Source organism: Cervus canadensis, chromosome 4 (genome assembly GCF_019320065.1).
Source record: "Cervus canadensis isolate Bull #8, Minnesota chromosome 4, ASM1932006v1, whole genome shotgun sequence".
NCBI classification, from domain to species: Eukaryota; Metazoa; Chordata; class Mammalia; order Artiodactyla; family Cervidae; genus Cervus; species Cervus canadensis.
The window spans coordinates 92076243-92095851 of NC_057389.1; the positions used below are offsets into that span (position 1 = coordinate 92076243).

Sequence of the window (19609 nt, forward strand, 5' to 3'; positions counted from 1 at the left end):
GGCATGGCAGCTTACTCCAGTATTCTTGCCTGGAGAATCCCATGGACAGAGGAGCCTGGAGGGCCACAGACCATAGCGTCCCAAAGAATTGGACACGAATGAAGTGACTTAGCAGCACATTAACAGAGATTCCTCCCATCCTCCCCCTCATCCCACTGGCCTCCTCCCTGTTCCTCAAACACTTGGAGCATATTTTGATCTTAGGGCCTTTACGCTTGATCTTCCCTCCCCTGGAAAACCACCCTCAGATATCCTGTGCTCTTCCCACCCCCAATCTCCCTGACTCTGCCTTAATTTTGTGTTAGAATGATGACATTCTAACAAGATATATAATTTACTTATTCTTTTATTAGCTATTGCCTGTCCTTTGATTAAGACATGAGGTCAATATGTTGGTCTGTTTTGTCCCCTGCTAAATCTCCAGGATCTTAGACAATGCTGGTAGACAGCAGGTGCTCAACAAATGTCTCTTGAGTGGATGAATAAAACCGCTTGACTCCCTTACCTCCTTCATCTCTCTGCTCAAAGTTACCTCTTTTCAGAGGCCTTCCTGACATGGATGCCTACCCCTACCCCATCTCCTTCTGCCTCTCAGTCAGCTTTGTTTCTCTCCTCAGCATTCATCGCCCCTGGGGTACTATATATTATGTTTTTGCTTGCCCTACCCCTTAATTCCATTAGGTCAGGGGATTTTTCTGTCTTGTTGTAGGTCCAGCATCATGGACACATGACCGGAGCAGTCACACAGGGCCCTGTGCTTAGAAGGTTTAATGTGCTACTGTCGTGGTCTTGTCGTGGTCTAAATTCTTACATTAAAAAATTTTTTTTTAATGAAAAAATAATTTTTGGCCACTCAGCATGTGGGGTCTTACTTCCCCAACCAGGGATCGAACTCACTCTCCCTGCATTGGAAGTTCAGAGTCTTAGACACTGGACTGCCAGAGAAATCCCTTAATAATAATAATTTTAAACAGGGGTCTTGCATTTTCATCTGGCCCTGGCAAAATTCTGTAGCTGATTCTGGCTGTATCCTCAGTGCCCAGAACAGCCCATGGTAGGTGCTCAAGGATTTGTGGAATGAAGGAAGGAGTGGAGGAGGTCAGGGGGTGGAGGTGGAGACACACACATGCCACCACTGCCTGGACACTTGTGCATCTTTGTAGAAATCAGCCCTGGCAGAAACCTGGGCATGGGAGGCAGGTCCTCAGAAACTGGCCTGAGTGCCCAGGTGGAGGGGGAGCTGCTAAACCTGCCTTCCCCCAACCCTGGGCAGCAGCCCACTGGGGAGGGGGTCCAGATGGCCAAGCAGGCTCAGGCTGAGGAGGGCCCTCCTGACTCACCCAGCTGCTCCGTGCTCCTGGACTGGCCTGACAGAGCACTGGCTTCACCCAGCCCCCACCGCCTTCAGGAGAACACGGTGATGGGTGGCCAGAGAGGGATGGAAATGAGGATAAATGCCCTTGTCTGCAGCTTGCCCAGATCATTCAGGTCTAAGGAGGGACAGTGACTACCCAAGCTCCATGCCTTGGAGCTGGGAAGGACTCTCAGCTCCACCCCCTCCCCAGGGGACATATGTATGTGTGCATGTGCATATATGTGAACATGAGATTTTGTACATGGCTGTCCATTTGCAACTGGATGGGGAGAACTCTCTGGGAGTCTGAGTATTGTGTAGATGAGATCAGACCATACTTGCAGGAGTGCGTGTATGTGACAAAGTGATACCACATCAGTCTATGTGGCGATGAGGCTGGCTCTGTGTGTGTGTGTGCACGCACACAGGTGAGGAGGGTGCATGCATATGGATGCAGCAGGAAGCAGCGTTTTACACTGGTCAGAAATGTGGATTCTGGGTTCAGATCTTTGTACAGCCACCCAGGAGCTATGCAGCCTTAGGCACTTTTGGTTCTCCAGCCTGTATATGGTGTTTGCGTGACTACATTGTCTGGATCAAAGTATGTGTGTGTGTGTTTGAGGAGTAATACAACTCTTCTGGGAGGTCTTCCTGGATACGCATCCCAAAGTGAACTCCTCAACTTTTCTCTTTTTTGTGAATTGAACTGTTCACTCAATCAGGTTTCATTCTTTGTGACCCCTGGACTGCAGCCTGTCAGGCTTCTCTGTCTGTGGAATTCTCCAGGCAAGAATATTGGAGTGGGTTGCCATTTCCTCCTCCAGGGGATCTTCCTGACCCAGGGATGGAAACTGTCTCCTGTACCTCCTGCGTTGCAGGCAGATTCTTTACCGCTGAACCACCGGGGAAGCAGTTTGTTGTTATATATTTATTTATGTTGTTTCTTCACTGATTCCTCTACTAAATGTCACCTCCAAGGGGGTAGGGGGTTTTGTTCTATTCACTGCTATGTCCTGAGCACTGGGTACATAGTAGACTCTGAGTAAGTACTCTTTGAATGGATGAACATAGGGCTGTGTCTGTGTGGTATGAGGAGAGATAGGGGCTGATAGATGTCATGGGTTCCTGGAGGGACCTGTGCTCAAGTCTGGTCTCTATTCTCTTCTATTCCTGGCTGTTCACAACCATTTCTTCAGCCATACTCACTTGTATGGGAATGACAACATCCCATCAACTTCCTGTACTGCCTTTGATGACATCTTTCCCCTTTTCTGGGTCTAAGGGACTCACTTGCCTCATCTGTAACATGGGAGAGAGGATGGGTTGGTTCATGACTAGCCTCCTACCTGACCTAAAGCACTATGAAAATAGTTTCAATCAAATTCCCTCTTTAATTAATTCAATATTTATTATGCACCTATTGTGTACCAGGCACTCTTCTAGACTGGCCCTGCCCCCATGGAGCAGAAAGTGAATGACGAAGGCAGATACAAACCATAAAATTTCATTGAATCTTGAACACCCTCCCCTGAAATCACTCTCCATGCCTCATGGAATTTTAGTCTTCACAGTCTAAAATCACTGAGGGGATTTCTCTGTTCACATACTGATCTTGCTCCCTCAGCAGTCTCCAGGGTCAGCCAAGCCGGGACCCAGCTGGTCTCTTTGGTTGCTGTAGTCTGACCACCCCACCACAGGGCCCTGGCATACAGTAGGCACTTGGGAAATACGTGTGGAAAGAGCTTGAAAATAAATGATGGACTAATGCAGACTGGAAAACAAGACCTCCCCCAATCCTGGGTGAGTCATAACCCACTCTGCAGATGAGGAAATTGAGGCTCAGGAAGGCAAAGCCGTTTGCCCAGTCCCACAACCGCAGCTAAGCAGTGTGTGGCTGTGGGATGCAGCAGAGGAAGCTTGGGAGCCCAGAGGAGCATTCCCAGCCCCCCACCCCCAGCCCACAGATACCACACATCCAGCTGGAGATGCGCTGATGGGGGGTGGGTGGTTGGGAGGGCGAGGGACAGTGCGAAGCAACTCAGGGGTCTCTGTCTCAGTCCCCAGGAGTGGAGATGCTGCGTTGGCAGGAGATTAGTAAAAGACTGGCGCTGATGCGGGAGCTTCCGGCGCCCTGTCCCCAGTTCTGGGAGCTGGGGCTCCTGGCACCCTGATTCATTGGGGCCAGGAAGCTCCAGTCTCCGAAGCTAGGTAGAGACACCCCCGCCCCCAACCTCCCCCCCCCCACGCGCGCCTACCCGGGAATCCCGATTCGGGGTCCTGCCTACACACCCTCAGCCTGGAGGCCAGCCTGAAGCCCTCAACCGGCTACGTGGGGGGCCCTGACTTTCTTGGGGGGCGATGGAAGTCCCCCCTCCCCGCCCAGATGCCCCCCTTCCTGGGCACCAGGTCCCCCTCCCGGCCGCAGTCGTAGTCCAAAGCTTACCTTGCAGGGGGGCTGGGGAGGGGATGCCCCGCCCTCTCCGACCTGGGGGGCGGGAGGGGACCGGGGTGTCCAGACCCTTTGTTTGCCGGTGTGTGTGTGTGTGTGTGTGTGTGTGTGTGTGTGTGTGTGTGTGTGTATGTGTGAGATCGGGAGCCCCGCTGGGATGTAGGTCCGTGCGCGCGCGTACCCGGGCCTTGACGGCCGCTGTGATGTTGAACTGCCAGGGTTGGAGGAGGAGGAGGAAAGGGGGACTCCCCCGCCCCCGCCCGCCTACTCGCGGGTTTGAATGGACCGTGAGGGGGAGGGGCGGCAGCGGGCGGGCGCTTTTGTCCGGATGGCCCCACCCCTTCTCGGGGCCGGGGAATCCCCCACACCCCACCCATTTAAAGACGTTTACTCCTTTCTCTCCAGCGGCCCCCCAAACGCCTGCTTGGTTGGGGGCAGTCTGGAAGAAGCGCCCTTCACTCAAGTGGCTGAATCTCCTCCCATTCTCCCTGTCCCCCGCCCTTTAATCTGAGATAATCCTGGCCCTAGGCTGCAACGCAGCCTTTTATCCCGGTATCAAAGCGTGGGTAGGGATATATGAGTGTTTGGCTGCGGTCGCCCAAGCTAAGTGTAATGGAGTTCTTAGAGTCCGGGACTAGGAAGGGGATCCCAGACGAAAGGGGGAGGGACTGCTAGGAGTCCCAGAGTACCTCGACGGAGAAAGACCCCCTGCAAGCGCACTTCCAAGCGCTCCCATCCCTCCCCCACCTGGCGCTGGGCCACCAGCACTGGCCGCTAGTTAGACACTAGCGACACCCAGCGGACGCAGGGGGAGCCGCCGTGGACAGGCTCCCGAGGCCCGTTAAGCGCGCTCCGGGTGATTCCAGAGGGGGCATGTATGCGCGAATCCCCGCTAAGGAAGTGGCAGAAGATGGGGGAGGCGAGAGGGGAAGCTGTGGTTCGAACCAAGGAAACACCAGTTCTCAGGGCAGGGCCACATCGCCCCCGTCTCGACTCCTCGAGGGCAGGGCCATAACCTTCCTTCACTTAGACCCTCCCAGAGCAGGGCCTGTACCCCTTGGACTGGGAAGGTCCTTTCCTATCAGGCACCATCTCCAGCACAAAGTTAAGTCCTTCTTCACAAGAGACGGGAGCGAGGTCTTTTCGCGGAGGCCGAGCCCCAGCAGAGGGCTCAGGGTGACGTCACTGTGGCGTGGCTAAAAGAACAATCCTCTTTCTCAGTCTCTCCAACTGCCCCCTCCCCCAAGGCTGCCGTAAACGCCCACCGTGGAGTTAGCAGGGGATGAGGGGGGCTCGAGGTTGGAGAACCCACCCCTAAATCCCCAGGAGGGGCCTAGCGGACGCCGGAAACCCGATGGGATGAGGTCTCGGCCGACTCCCGAGAGCCGAAACACGTGCTCAGGGCTCTTTAAGAACTCGGTAGCCAGTGCCGCTGCTGCGGTTACTAGGGATGTGACGTCACGCGCGGGCGGGGCGTGCGCGCCCGGGCGGAAGCGGAAGGGGCGGGGCTCCGCGGGCTGAGTCTCAGTGCTGCCGCCGCCGCCGCCGCCGCTGCTGCCACCAGAGCCCGGGAGGGCTGGGCCCCGAGGCAAGATGGTGGACTACAGCGTGTGGGACCACATCGAGGTGTCTGACGATGAAGACGAGACGCACCCCAACATCGACACCGCTAGCCTCTTCCGCTGGCGGCACCAGGTAGAGCGCGCGCGCCCAACCCCTTCCCCCACTCCCGGGACTCCGCTTTAGAGTTCTGACCCCTGATACTGCCGGGGGGCCCAGCCATTGATACCTGGGATTGCCCCCTACAGCCTTGACTTTCTGAATAGCCCAGGGTTCCTCGATTCAATTCCGGGGCCATAGAATTGCCGGGACCCCTGAGTTCCTTGCCCGCGATGCCGGCGCCCCCACCCCCACCTTCCAATTTCTTGAAACTCCAGGTTGACCTGTACGGCATCTTTTTAGAGTTTAGACTGCCAAGGCAAGCTTTTGAGGTGCGTCCCAATCCTGCTTGGGATCTTCCATTTACACCAGATTTCTACCTCAGAATCTGGATCCTGAACCTACTCGGGTACCCAGTTGAGATCTTGGCTGTTCCATGGCCCCTCGTAACCCCTGTGCACAGTCGCGTCAGTCGTGTCCAACTCTCTGTGACCCCGTGGACTGTAGCCCACCAGGCTTCTCTGTCCTTGGGATTCTCCAGGCAAGAATACTGGAGTCGGTTATCATTTTCTTCTCCGGGGGATCTTCTCGATCCAGGGCTCGAACCCGCTTCTTTTATGTCTCCTGCATTGGCAGGCAGGTTCTTTACCACTGGCCCCATCTGGAAGCCCTCCAAAACCCTATGGTTCCCAATAATTTAAGGCTATTCTGCGACCGGCTTTTCTGGATCCTTATGGTTCAAATCCAGAAGTCTTACTCCTCTGAATAAAACAACTCTGTCTTCCCCTGAGATTTCTATTCCTGGCTTGGGACTCCAACCCACATCCAGGACCCCTCCCCTAGAACAAAGATTGGTACCCCCCCAACCCCCTCCCCCCAGGGCCCTCAGTCTCATCTAGGCCTGGAATTTTGAAACCTGGGTCCTGTTCAGAATGAACTACCACCTCTACCCTGATGGAGCCTCCAATTCCGGAGGCTCTCCTTCAACCTCTGGTACGGTTAGACCCGATTTCCCATTACATCAGGAAACCCTACCCACGTGGCTTCCTGCCCAGCCAGAACCCCTGCCCCTCCTTGGTACTGCACACCCAGTCCCCGCCCACCCCCAAGACAGACTTCCAGTGGGAACTTTTGCCAGCTTCAGAATGCCTCATTCAAACCCAAACCCACCCCATCTCCCTTCTGATCCAAACTTGGTCTGCTGTTCTCAGACACCCACAATGACGCTGCTGTTACAAGGAACCCTCCCATCCTGATTCCAGATTCACTGCCCCTTCTTTTATCTATTTTCCCCCAAGTACAGACCCCCAGAATCCCAAGTCTGTGTGTTCTTTCTACCCCCCCGCCGCCCAGCTGTGCTTACCGGCCCACAGAATGACTCTCCTGAGACCTTGTGTGCTAACCTCTTGCTCCACCGACGCAGAGCTCCTGCATCCACATCCCAGGGCCTGCTATGCTCTCACACTTAAGGCATATACCTCCTAGAGCCTTCCAGTTAGGAAGGCCTCATAGATAGATAGAATAGAAGATAGAATGCTATCTTCCCATGTATCCGCTTGAAGTCATTTATCCAGAAACTCCTAGAAGCGCCCTTCCTCATCCTGCTGAGACACAGTATCAGGGCCTACATCTGGTCCCGGTTCTGGGTCCAACCCATTTCTTAAAGCAGCAGCCTCCTGGCTAGGACTTCCCTGATGGCTCAGATGGTAAAGAATCTGCCTGCAGTGCTGGAGACCCAGATTCGATCCCCGAGTGGGGAAGATCCCCTGGAGAAGGGAATAGCGATCCACTCCAGTATTCTTGCCTGGAGAATCTCATGGACAGAGAAGCCTGGTGGATTACAGTCCATGGGGTCACAAACAGTCGGATACGATTAAGTGACTAACCCTTTCCACCTGGCCAGTGTACCTGGTGGGCAAGCCACTGGAGTGGAAAAAGAAAGTTCTAGCATTTCTCTCTTGCCACGTGTGACATTTTATGATGAAATATTGAAGCTCTCCGCAAAGCTCTAAAGCCCATTCTCTGGAACACCTGTTCTCCTAACGTAGTTGATCTGTATCACCAGGTTTGGTCCTGCTGGTTTGGGAGGCCATGCCCGCTCTCATACAGCGTCCTCCTCCCACCACACCCTGCTCCCTCCTGGCGCAAAACCTTTTCCTGTCCAACCGCTGAGGGCCCAGGGCTGTCGTGGAGACGAGTGGAGGCAAGGAGCCTGGAGTCTATAGCATGAGGTTCAGCTGCCAGTGACCGGCAGCCTGGGCTCCAACCCTGCGGCAGGACCATCACTGCTTTGGGGGAGCGAGCCCCCTGCCTCCATGAGACCATCATGAAAACGAAATGAGATTAGATCTGGAAAGAACTTGGCTTGGGGCCTGGGAGGAAGGAGTAAGCAATACCAAGAGTGGAAGAGGGGATTAGCCAAAAGGTAGCCTGGTACCCTTGTGAGCGCAGGCCTGCCCGACTGGGTTCATATCCTGCTCCTTCTGAATATCACTGACTTGCTGCATGGTCCTCAGTGAGGTTTGTTTTGTTTTGTTTTTTAAATTAATTTGACCACACAGGGTCTTAGTTACAGTGTGCCGGATCTCTAGTTGCAGCGTGTGGAATCTATTAATAGTTCCCTGACCAGAGATCGAACTGGGGTCCCCTGCATCGAGAGCACAGAGTCGTAGCCATTGGACTACCAGGGAAGTTCCCTGAAGTGAGTTTTGATCCCTGTGTGCCTTAGTTTCCCCAGCTGGTGGTCTTAATAGTACCACCCAGTAGGCTTGCTGTGAGAACCACCTTATGAATTTAACGTGTATACTGCTTTCAGGACAGCACTGGAACGTAATAAGCTTTGTGGAAACTTTAGCTCCGGTCATCATCATTGCTTGGATAATTCACGCTCATGGTGAAAAATAAAAAATAATCCCAAGGTTCCAGAAAGGGACAAGTGAGTCTTCCCAGTTCCGGCTCCCTGGCTCCCTTGCCCAGAAACAGCTGCCAATCCTGGTTTCTCGTGGCTCCTTCCAGTGAGCCGGGCGGCATCCAGGTTCTGTGAGCCTCAGGTCCCCCCTCTCTGTGTAAGGCAGGAAACAGGGACACCTGTGGCCCCTTCTTGCCACTGAGGTTTCTGCCCTGCCCAGCCTGACACAGCCCCTCCTGGAGGTATAAAGCCCAGGTCGGGCAGGCTGCCACCCCCAGCAGCTCCAGGAGGCCTTTATTTAGCTTTGGCCTCCTGGCGGCTGCTCAGAGGATGCCAGAGGATTTTGATGGCTGCCCAGCAGACACCAGCAGTGTGGTAGGTTCCTGCTGCCCCCCTGAGGCCAGCGGTGATGCCGACCACCAGTAGCCCCTCTCAAGGCAGGGGGAAGGTTCCAGAAGGACACAGGCCTATCATGAAAAAAGGGAGGCAGCAGCGGCTGCAAGGCCTTAAGGGTCTTGTCCACCCCTTAACCAAATGGGAAACATGAGGCTCGTGATTGGCCATGCCAGTCCAGTGGGGTGTGAGAGAACGGCCCGAGTCTCTCGGTTTTCACCCATGTGTGCCTGGCCCTGTGCTGGAGCCTGGAGATACAACCTCAGGTAAAGCACAAAAGTAAGTTAGCAAACCATTCTGGTGACCTTGGCCATGACAATGGTGAGGAGAGTAGGACACATATACCGAGTACCATGTTGCAAGCGGTTTCCTTGGGGTAGCTCATTTAATCCTCACAACAGCCCTGTGAGGCCCCATTTCATAGGGCTTCCCAGGAGGCGCTGGTGGTAGAGAACCTGCCTGCCAATGCAAGAGACATCACAATTGCGGGTTCAATCCCTGGTTCGGGAAGATCCCCTGGAGAAGGAAATGGCAATCTGGAGGAGCCTGGCAGCCTGCGGTCCATAGGGTCACAAGAAGTCGGACACGACTGAAGCGATTTAACACACCCATTTCATAGAGGGGGACACCAAGGCAGGGAGAGGTGTAAGCGACTTTGCTAAGGTCACATTGCCAGTAGGTGTGGATCTGGATGCTCTGATGCAGTAGCAGCTGCTCCCAGTTACCAGGCATGTCCTGGCTATCTAGCTAAGCACTTGAAGTGCATTTTCTTGTTTGAGCCCCAGTACCATCCTCAGAGAGGGAGACTGTCCTGTTGGACAGACAGTGATGACAGTAGCCAGTGTGGTAATGGAGCTGACCGAGCGTCCAGCACAGCTCTGGACTGTACAACCTCTTTCGTGTCTTCCAGTGCAAGCTCGTGAGGTTGGCACTGTTGTCCACCTCTGACAGATGAGGAAACTGAGGTTTGGGAATTGGCCCAGAGACACCCGGCTATTATGTGGTGGCCATGGGATATGACCCCAGGTCTGGGGTCTCGAGGCTTTCCACCAGCATCTCATCACGTCACCTGATGATCACCGAGGGGCCTTTGGGGCTCAATGACTCCAGGGGTCTCGCACTTGGGGAAGGCTTTGTTGAAGCTGAGACCTGCAGACAAAGCAGATGGAGCAAGGGGAGTGCCAGCAGGGAGGAACAGCACGTGCAGAGGCTAAGACGCAGGAGAGAGCTGGTGCATTCGGGGAGCCACAAGGGCCAGCATTGATCTGAGACCCAGCCCCCCAAGGAACATTGGTGCCATCTGGGCAGCTTGGGGCAGGAGTTTGGGGTCCCCTCTGAACAGGGAGGGCTGTGGTCAGATGGGTGCGTTTCCAGGACTCCTCTGGTAGCTTCTGAGCCTGGATTGGGGGGATGGTCATGGCATGTTTCGGGGTCCAGTGTGTGACTCCGGGTTGAGCAGACACTGCAGGGAACCAGGGGCAGGTGATGGAAAGCAGTGGCACCTCTCAGTGTTCAGTCTGTGGCTCTGGCTTGAGCAGACATTGCAGGGAGCTGGGGGAGGTGATGGGGAAACTGGGGCAGGGGTGGACGGTGAGACAGCCCCGTGATCCAGAGAGGGTCCTGGATGAGGAAGCTGAGATGACATGCTGTCACTGAGCTTGGGGTGCAGCAGAAGAGTTCTGAGGAGCAGCGTCTAGGATAGGAGGTATACAGGAGTCTGGTGGGTACCACGCTGGGCTCTGGAGGCATGCTGGCCTGGAGACAGAGCTGAGCGGGCCCTGCGGATCCAGGTGCAGCGCGTGGGGTGGAGCACATTAGAGGAACGACTGGAAAGGAAAAGCATGGTGATTTGGTGGCAGAGAGGGAGGGAATGACTCACAGCAGGCCTCTGCTGGGGGCAGGAGGCAGGGCGAGGGTCTTCCCTGAGGGAGGACACAGCAGAAAAATAGGTTTGGGGGAGCTCAGGTGGGGAGTTCAGTCTTGGGGCACAGAGCTGGCGGTGCCTGTAAGACACGAAGACAGCAGTGGCCGGAGGGCCATGTGGCCAGGGTAGGGTGCCTGAGTGTTACTGAGGGTGCTCCAGGCAGGAGGGGGAGCCTGAGATCCTGGGGAGCAGGGAGGCCTCCTTCCAGCGTGTGATTATTAGATCCAACAAGTCTTTCTTAAGTCCCTGCTGTGCACCAGGTTCCTGACTCTGGAGTCACAAGAGTGATCAGATCCCCATCTTTGTGGAGCCAGTCTCCTTGGAGGTGGACAGCACCCAAAGCAGGAGAGAGAACTGTCACAGAATGTTGTCAGGTGACAAGTGCTGAGGAGGAAGATCAAGCAGAGCAGAAGACGGGGAGATATCGGCAGTATCAAGGAAGGCCTCATCTGGAAGGGACCTTTTGTTTTGATTACACTGCATGACTTGCAGGATCTCAGTTCCCCATCCAGGGATCCAAGCCTGGTCCCCAGCAGTGGAGCCTCAGAGCCCTAACTACTGGACCACCAGGGAATTCCCTGTAAGAGGCATTTGAAGATGATGAGGATGCAGGGTTTGGGGAGGTGGGGTGGATCTGAAGAGAGAGCATTCCAGACCAAGGGAACACAGAGGCAGTGCAAAGGCCCTGAGGCTTGAAGTGAGTTCGGGAAAAGGTGAGGCAGCCAGTGTGGCTGGAGGGAGAGGGTGAGCAGGAGGAGATGAGGCCGTGGAGGGGACCGGACAGGTTGTGCTCGGCTTTATGGGCTCCGGGGAGGACTTAGGCTTTTGCTCCGAGTGAGGCAGGAGTCATAGAAGGTTCTTATTTTAAAAAATATTTATTTATATACTTGGCTGCGTTGAGTCTTAGTTGTGGCACGCAAGATCTTTGTGCCACACGATCTTTGATCCTGTGTATTGCAGTACACAGGCTCTTTAGTGACCCGCGGGCTTAGTTGCCCCAAGGCATGTGGGATCTTAGTTTCCCAACCAGGGATCAAACCACTTTCCCCAACATTGGAAGGTGAAGTCTTACCCACTGGACTGCTGGGGCCGTAGAAGCTTCTGCGCAGAGGAGGAACCCGCCCTAGCTCAGGCCTACCTTAGAGGTGAGAGCAGGAGCCGGGAATCCAGTGCGCGGAAGTTGGTGTGGACCTTCTCTGGGGTCATCCCAGGTGCGACTGTGGAGAGCCTGGGGCTGGGGTCAGGGCCAGGCTGTTCCCCAGAATGACGGGCCATGCCCAACCCGCAGGCCCGGGTGGAGCGCATGGAGCAGTTCCAGAAAGAGAAGGAGGAGCTGGACAGGGGCTGCCGCGAGTGCAAGCGCAAGGTGGCCGAGTGCCAGCGGAAGCTGAAGGAGCTGGAGGTGGCCGAGGGCGAAGGCGGCAAGGCCGAGCTGGAGCGGCTGCAGGCTGAGGCGCAGCAGCTGCGCAAGGAGGAGCGGAGCTGGGAGCAAAAACTGGAGGAGATGCGCAAGAAGGAGAAGAGCATGCCCTGGAACGTGGACACGCTCAGCAAGGATGGCTTCAGCAAGGTGGGCGGGGCCTGGGCGTGACGGGCAGCGGGCGGGGGCGGGGAACACTGCGCAGGTCCAGGAGTGGGCGGGGGGTGGGGCGGGGGCGGGGGCCCCGGCAGTGAGGCACCCCACCAGTACCCCTCCCTCTGATCTGCCCGAAGGCCCCAGTCCGAGGCCACACCTGGCACGCCCACGCTCCCGCCACACTGATGTGCACGGCGCCGTCACCGCCTCCGCTGTGGATGGGATGGGCCTTGCGGCCGCGGCCCACCCGGCCACGTTCGAGGCGCCCCGCGGCCGCAGCCTCGCCCCAGCCCACTCCCCTTCTCGCCTCACCACAGAGCATGGTCAACACCAAGCCTGAGCAGGCGGAGGAGGAGTCGGAGGAGGTGAGGGAGCAGAAACACAAAACCTTCGTGGAAAAGTATGAGAAACAGATCAAACACTTCGGTGAGTTGGGCCGGGGGTGGGCTCTAGGTGGGTGGTGCGCGTGAGAGAGGGCTGCCCCTCTGCCTCCTGGGGGCCCTTGGAGCACTTCGCCATTGCCTTCTGGCAGGCATGCTTCGCCGCTGGGATGACAGCCAGAAGTACCTGTCAGACAACGTCCACCTGGTGTGCGAGGAGACAGCCAACTACCTGGTCATCTGGTGCATTGACCTAGAGGTGGAGGAGGTGCGTGCAGACACTGCAGGGTGGGGGGTTGGGAGGGCCCAAAAGGTTCTGCCTTTTTTTTTCTCATTTTTTTTATTCTCTTTTCATCATTCATGTTTGTTCAGAACATTGCAGTAGGCATGAAGGGAAAAAGAACTGCATTTTTAAACACTGTCTGGAGTCTAATATAGGAAGCTGTACCATTGTCTCTTAGGGGGGAAAGGCATTAATTTTACATTGAAGTTAAATATTAAGACCAGCGTCCAAGCAAGCCACGGATAAGGTTTAAGTGCAAGTTGTGTTCTCACACAACGAGGGCTGGGGAAAGGAGCCCGCCACTCGGTGACGCCATGCAACGTCCTCCCTTGGCAGAAATGCGCCCTGATGGAGCAGGTGGCTCACCAGACCATCGTCATGCAGTTCATCCTGGAGCTGGCCAAGAGCCTCAAGGTGGACCCCCGTGCCTGCTTCCGGCAGTTCTTCACCAAGATCAAGGTAGGGAGGTGGTCCTCCTCAGGGATCCAGCCTGCGGTCCACTGGGGGAGGCAGACACGGGTCCACTTGGACTCAAGCCCCTGTGATCCACATCTCATCCATTAGCAGCAGGTTAGTCTGCGGAGGAGCTGGGTAGTGGATGGCTCTCGTGGAGATTTGGAAAGCTGAGCTGGCAGGATGTGCTGAAAGTACCAACCTAAGTGAGGGCCAGAGTCATGGGCACCTATGGGTTTCTTACCTGAGCACCTGAAGAGCAGAGCTAGGGGAGATTGAGGGCAGACCGGAGGATGATCGAGGGCAGCTGTACTGAGTTTGAGGTGCCTTCAAGGCTCCACAGGAGGACCTGGAGGAGGTGGGTGTCACGAGTTTGCAGTATAAGGGGACATTCAGTCAGATGATTGTAAGCACAGGGGTATAAGGTTGAGCTCAGAGAAGACGGAGGAGGCTAGACAGAGCAGGGGAGCGGCCTGAGCCCCAGAGTACCCGTCCTTTAGTTCAGGACCAGCTGTGGGGAGCCCTGGGGCGTCCCTGAGGACCTGCATTGGAAGGGTCCTGGGCTCCCCAGTCTCCCCTGGTGAACACACTCCCTCCCCTGCAGACTGCTGACCGTCAGTACATGGAGGGCTTCAATGACGAGCTAGAGGCTTTCAAAGACCGAGTGCGGGGCCGTGCCAAGCTGCGCATTGAGAAGGCCATGAAGGAATACGAGGAAGAGGAGCGCAAGAAGCGGCTTGGCCCTGGCGGCCTGGACCCTGTTGAGGTCTACGAGTCCCTCCCTGAGGTGAGGCTCCCCAGACCCTGGCAGGTGGCAGGTGGGCTGTCTGCGGGATCCCTGGGACCCAGGCCCTGACCCCGCCCCCTGCACCCACAGGAACTTCAGAAGTGCTTTGACGCGAAGGATGTGCAGATGCTCCAAGACGCCATCAGCAAGATGGACCCCACCGTGAGTAACCACACACCCAAGCCCACCGGGACAGGCAGTGTCTCCCCCCCACCTCCAGCCCCGCTGACCACATTGCTGCTGGCAGTGCCCCTCCTGGGCTTCTCAAAAGAGCCAGGGAGGTTCTGTCACCGAGTGGCTGGCACCCAAGACAGCCCGGCCTCATGCCCCATGCTTTCTCACGTTTATTGAGCAGCTGCTGTGTGCCCAGCATCTAGATTGAGCGTCCCTGTCCCTGTGGCTGTTTATGAGCACACCCAGCTGACTCCACCTTTGCCAGCAACTCAGAGTGGCCTGCTCCACAGTCTCAGTTACCCCATCAAACCAGTATCTCTCAAAAAACATATTAACTCACAAAATCCGTGAGGAGGGCCAAGTATGTGGTTGACGCTGGTTGAACCTCAGCTCTTTGGAGCGGTAACAGCGCTGGTGGATAAGAACCCTGTGTCTCAATAAACCTCTGTCTAAGCCCCTTCCTACTGCGTGGCTCACTGGTTGGCCACACTGGTTCCCTCGTCTGTAAAATGGATTTAGTCTCTAGACCACCTCAGGGTTTCTAGAAGCTTCTATGGGGATAAGTATGTAGACCAAGGGTCTTCAGAGAATCTGGCTTGAAGGTTCACTGCCTGTCTGTAAATAAAATTTTGCTGGAACCGCAGCAGCCAGGCTGGTTTATTTTCATCTTGTCTATGGTTGATTTTGTGCCGCAGCCGTAAAATTGAGGTGTGATGGAATGAGAGGTTTTGACAGGGACCACAGGGCCTGCAAGCCAAAAATATTTGCTGTCTGGCTTTTTATTTTTTTAAAAAAGTTTGCTGACCTTTGTTCTAGGCCTACACTTTTAAAATTTGAATTGTTCGTGCTAAGTCGCTTCAGTCATGTCTGACTCTTTGTGACCCATGGACTGTAGCCCGCCAGGCTCCTCTGTTCATGGGATTCTCTAGGGAAGAATACTGGAGTGGGTTGCCATTTCCTCCTCCAGGGAATTTTTCTGACCTGTGAATTGAAGCGGTGTCTCTTATGTCTTCTGCATTGGCAGGCAGGTCCTTTACCACTCAGATTCCCAGATGGCTCAGACAGTAAAAATCCGCCTCAATGTAGGAGACCTGGGTTCCATCCCTGGGTTGGGAAGATCCCCTGGAGAAGGGAATGGCTACCCACTCCACCTGTGGCCTGGAGAATTCCATAGACTATATAGTCCATGGGGTCGCAAAGAGTCGCACATGACTGAGCGGCTTTCACTTCACTTCTTTACCACTAGTTCCACCTGGGAAGTTAAATTTGAATTTTAAAGTTAAGTAAAATTCAGGGACTTCCCTGGTGGTCCAGTGGCTAAGACTCCACTCTCCCAGTGCAGGGGGCCCAGGTTTGATCCCTGGTGAGGGAACTGGATCCCACATGCCACAACTAAGACCCAGCTCAGCCACATAAATGTATCAAAAAAAATAATAATAAAATTTCAAGCTCTGCCCTTCCCTTGCACCAACCACATTCGAAGTACTCAGTAGACACCCACGTCTGCTGGCTGCCATGTTGGATAGCACAGATTACAAACCGTTTTCCCTCATCCCAGACAGTTCTGATGTAGAAAGAGCAGAAAGCGGGCTTGGGGATGTGCAGGGGATGGGGCGTGCCCCCAGCAGGCGGCAGCCCAGCCTCACCCACCCACCCTTCTCCCCACAGGACGCGAAGTACCACATGCAGCGCTGCATCGACTCAGGCCTCTGGGTCCCCAACTCCAAGTCCAGCGAGGCCAAGGAGGGGGAGGAGGCGGGTCCCGGGGACCCCTTGCTGGAAGCCACCCCCAAGTCAGGCGACGAGAAGGATGTCAGCGCGTGACCTGTCCCGGCTGCCGCAGACCCCTGTGCACCCCTTTTCAGGAAACAAAAATAGATGCCATCTCCCCAGGTCCTGGCTTCCTCCTCTTTTGCTGCTCCCCAACCTAGCCCGGAGGGGCCCTGCCACCCCGCTTCCACCGCCCCCCTCCCACCCCAGCCCTCATCCAAGTCTTTGCTTTGAGTCAAAGGGGCTTCACTGCCTGCAGCCCCCCATCAGCATTAAGCCAAAGGCCCGGGGATCCAGGGAGGGGCAGAGGTTGCCAGGTTGGTCCATGGGGTGGGGGTGGGTCCCCAGCCAAGGGGCCTGCTCCAGTCACTGTGGGCTCTGTTCTTGCTGTTCGCCCGCGTCAAGTCTTCTATATAGTAAACAGCAGTTATCTTCCAATAAAGGATTTCAGATGCTCTGTGGGGCGTCAAGAGGGCTGTGGGCACAGCTCTTCACTGGGGGGTGGGAAGGGACCTGTGAGTGTTGGCGGTTGGGCCCATGACACCCCTGGCTTTGCCCTCCAGCAGATGGGCTGTGTCCCCCACCCACACTCCAGGCTCTTCCATCACCTGGAACCCTTCCTCAGGTCACCTTTGGATCAGAGTTCTCACCCCACCCCTATGAAGTCTCTGGCTCATCCCATTCCTCTAAGGCCCTCCTATCATCCATTCGGGAGCATCACCCTCCACTGTGTCTCACCTTCCACGGGGTCAGTTCTGCCTCCAGGACTGATCTTGAGTCTGTCCACTGCCCTTCATTCTCCACCCTGGTCCAGGTCCTGTCACCTCTGGCCTGGACCCCTGCCCGCAGCCTCCTCCCTGTCTCCTCCACCCTCACTGGACCCCAACAGGCAGGGAGTGCCTATGAACACGAGAGTCCTGCCACATCCTGCCCCAGAGCAGAAGCCTAAGTTCTTGCAGCTCACCGGGCCCTGTACCATCTGCCTGGTCCCCTCCCTGCCCTCACCACCTCATGCCCTCCCACTGCCCTCTCACCAACTCCCTCCTCTGCTCCTTGAGCACTTTAAGCTTCCCTAGCAGTGTGACCTTGGGCAGCTTAGTCAGCCTCAGCATTCACCTCTGTATAGTGATAGAAATGTTCGTGCCTTCTTCCCAGGGTTGTGATGAGGAGTGAATGAGATAATGAGCAGGTATGCATAGCACCTGGGCCCTGGCATGTCCCTGTCCCTCACCCTGAACACCCTTCCCTGCAGTCTTCGTCTAGAAAGTAATATTTGGGCCCCAGGAAAGAGGTAAAGAATAGTATCATAAACAAGGACACAGTTTTTAAGACATGAAGTAACTGAGAATCCAGTTGAAACTCACTGCCCGCCTCTTCTGGGGGATACCACCATCTGGCAGGTGCCTCTCAGTCTGACCAGAGCTCTGGTACCTCCTCCCGGAAGCCTCCCCTGACCCGCCTTCTGAGTCATCCCTTACATCTAGCCATATTCCTGCCTGGCTGTGCCAACCTGTGTATTGCTGTCTCCTTTATGCTGTGAGCACCACCCGGACACAAACTGAGTCTTGGTCCTAGAATGACCCCAGCGACCCTCACGGATTCTGGCCCTCAGTGAATGCCTTTGTGCCCAAGCTGATTGCCACCAGAGGGCAATAGTGAACTGCAAACAAGTGGTGTTGCCCGATGCTTCTCATAAAGATTGAAATGGCAGGGACTTCCCCAGTGGTCCAATGGTTGGGACTCTGTGCTTCCAGTTGAGGAGGGGTTGGGAGGGGATGGATTCAATCCCTGGTCCGGGAACTAAAATCCCATACACCACATACATGGCTGAAAAATAAAGGTTTTAAAAGTATTTAAAAATGGCAGATGGGGGATCTGGGGAGGATTGGGGAGACCCTCCTAAACCTCGTTCATCCGAGATCAACTCAAAATTGTGAACTTCTTAATTCTTTACCATGAAAACTTTCAGAGGTAGAATCTGTATTTCTGGTATTTCCTTTCACCTTGGCCTCCAGTACAACTCAGCACTGCTGTTCCTGATCCTTGACTTAAAATTTCAATATTTTGTTCACCATGGATTTTTTTTTTTCACATTAATGGTGTTTTTGGAAAATATTACATTAAAATATTTATCTTGATTACTGAGTTGGTGACCTCTTTGCTTTCATGCCACACGTAACACCCTAGCACTGTTTAACATTTAAAACATCAAATGATATTGAGATACACAGTGAAGGGTCTTCCCTGGCAGTCCAGTGGTTAAGACTCTGGGCCTACACTGCAGGGGGTGTAGGTCGCATCTCTGGTTGGGGAACCAAGATCCCACATGCCCCATTTCCTTTGTGGCTCAGCGGTAAAGAATGCCTGCTAATGCAGGAGACAAGGGTTCAATCCCTGATCCAGGAAGATTGACTGGGCATGACGTGGAGCAACTAAGCCCATGTACCACAACGATTGAGCCTGTGCTCTAGAACCTGGGAACCGCACCTGCTGAGCCCATCTGCTGAAACTACTGAAGCCAGTACCGCCAGAGCCTGTGCTCTGCGGCAAGAGCGGCCACTGCAGTGAGAAAGAAGCCCGGGCAGTGCAGCTAGAGAGTAGCCCCTTGCTTGCTGCAACTAGAGAAAAGCCCACACAGCAACAAAGACCCAGCACAGCCACACACACACACACAAAATATCCCACATGCTGCAAGTCAAGGCAAAAAAAAAAAAAAAATCTGGTTCCCTGCCCCCAAGCACGGGAACCCACTGTCTCTGGTGTCTTGTGACTCCTTCCAGGGTTTCTCTTTGTAAGATCAAATGTAATCTTATCCCTTCCGTTCCTTTTTACACAAAGCATAACACATTGCAGTCAGTGACGTATCCTGCTTTTTTCATTGAACTCTCTGACCCCACAGATCTTTTCTTAACTGTCCATCAGCACTTCCTCATTCTTTCTACTCTGGTAGTATGTGCTCATCTCAGCATTTATTTCACCAACGGTTTTTTTTTGAATTAACGCTTGCAGGTTTGTGAGTCTTAGTGGCAAACAGAATCCCACCCAAAATGTTTCACTAAACAAAATGTAATAATGGAGACTTCTCTGGGGGTACAGCAGATAAGAAGTCTTCCCAGGTGGCTCAGTGGTAAAGAATTCGCCTGCCAAGCAGGAGACCTGGGTTCAATCCCTGGGTCAGAAAGATCCCCTGGAGAAAGAAATGGCAACCCACTCCAGTATTCTTGCCTGGGAAATCACATGGACAGAGGAGCCTGGCGGGCTACATTCCATGGGGTCACAGAGAATCGGGCATGACTTAGCGACTAAACAACAACAGTGGATAAGAATCTGCTTGCCAATGCAGGGGTCACCAGTTCAATCTCTGATGCAGGAATATCCCAAAAGCCAAGGAGCAACTGAGCCTGTGTGCCACAACTACTGAGCCCTTGCACCTAAAGCCCGTGCTCTGCAACAGGAGAAGCCACTGCAATGAGAAGCCCCCCCGCTGCAATGGAAGAGT

General features: G+C 54.7%; 1 protein-coding gene across 1 annotated transcript; it reads left to right on the forward strand.

Moving 5' to 3' along the window:
- Nucleotides 1-5298: 5298 nt before the first annotated feature.
- CDC37 (cell division cycle 37, HSP90 cochaperone) lies at nucleotides 5299-16567 on the forward strand. Its single transcript, XM_043466680.1, has 8 exons — nucleotides 5299-5498; nucleotides 11976-12257; nucleotides 12581-12689; nucleotides 12796-12911; nucleotides 13263-13385; nucleotides 13984-14166; nucleotides 14257-14328; nucleotides 16009-16567. Exons 1-8 carry the CDS (start codon nucleotides 5397-5399, stop codon nucleotides 16162-16164), a joined length of 1143 nt encoding a protein of 380 aa, XP_043322615.1. The 5' UTR covers nucleotides 5299-5396; the 3' UTR covers nucleotides 16165-16567.
- Nucleotides 16568-19609: the final 3042 nt, after the last annotated feature.

Excerpts from the sequence above, each read along its gene's own strand:
- CDC37 (XM_043466680.1), top strand. The coding sequence starts at position 5,397 with ATGGTGGACTACAGCGTGTGGGACCACATCGAGGTGTCTGACGATGAA. Across the intron at positions 12,258-12,580 it reads GCAAGGATGGCTTCAGCAAG|AGCATGGTCAACACCAAGCC; the intron begins GTGGGCGGGGCC and ends GCCTCACCACAG. Across the intron at positions 14,329-16,008 it reads TCAGCAAGATGGACCCCACC|GACGCGAAGTACCACATGCA; the intron begins GTGAGTAACCAC and ends TTCTCCCCACAG.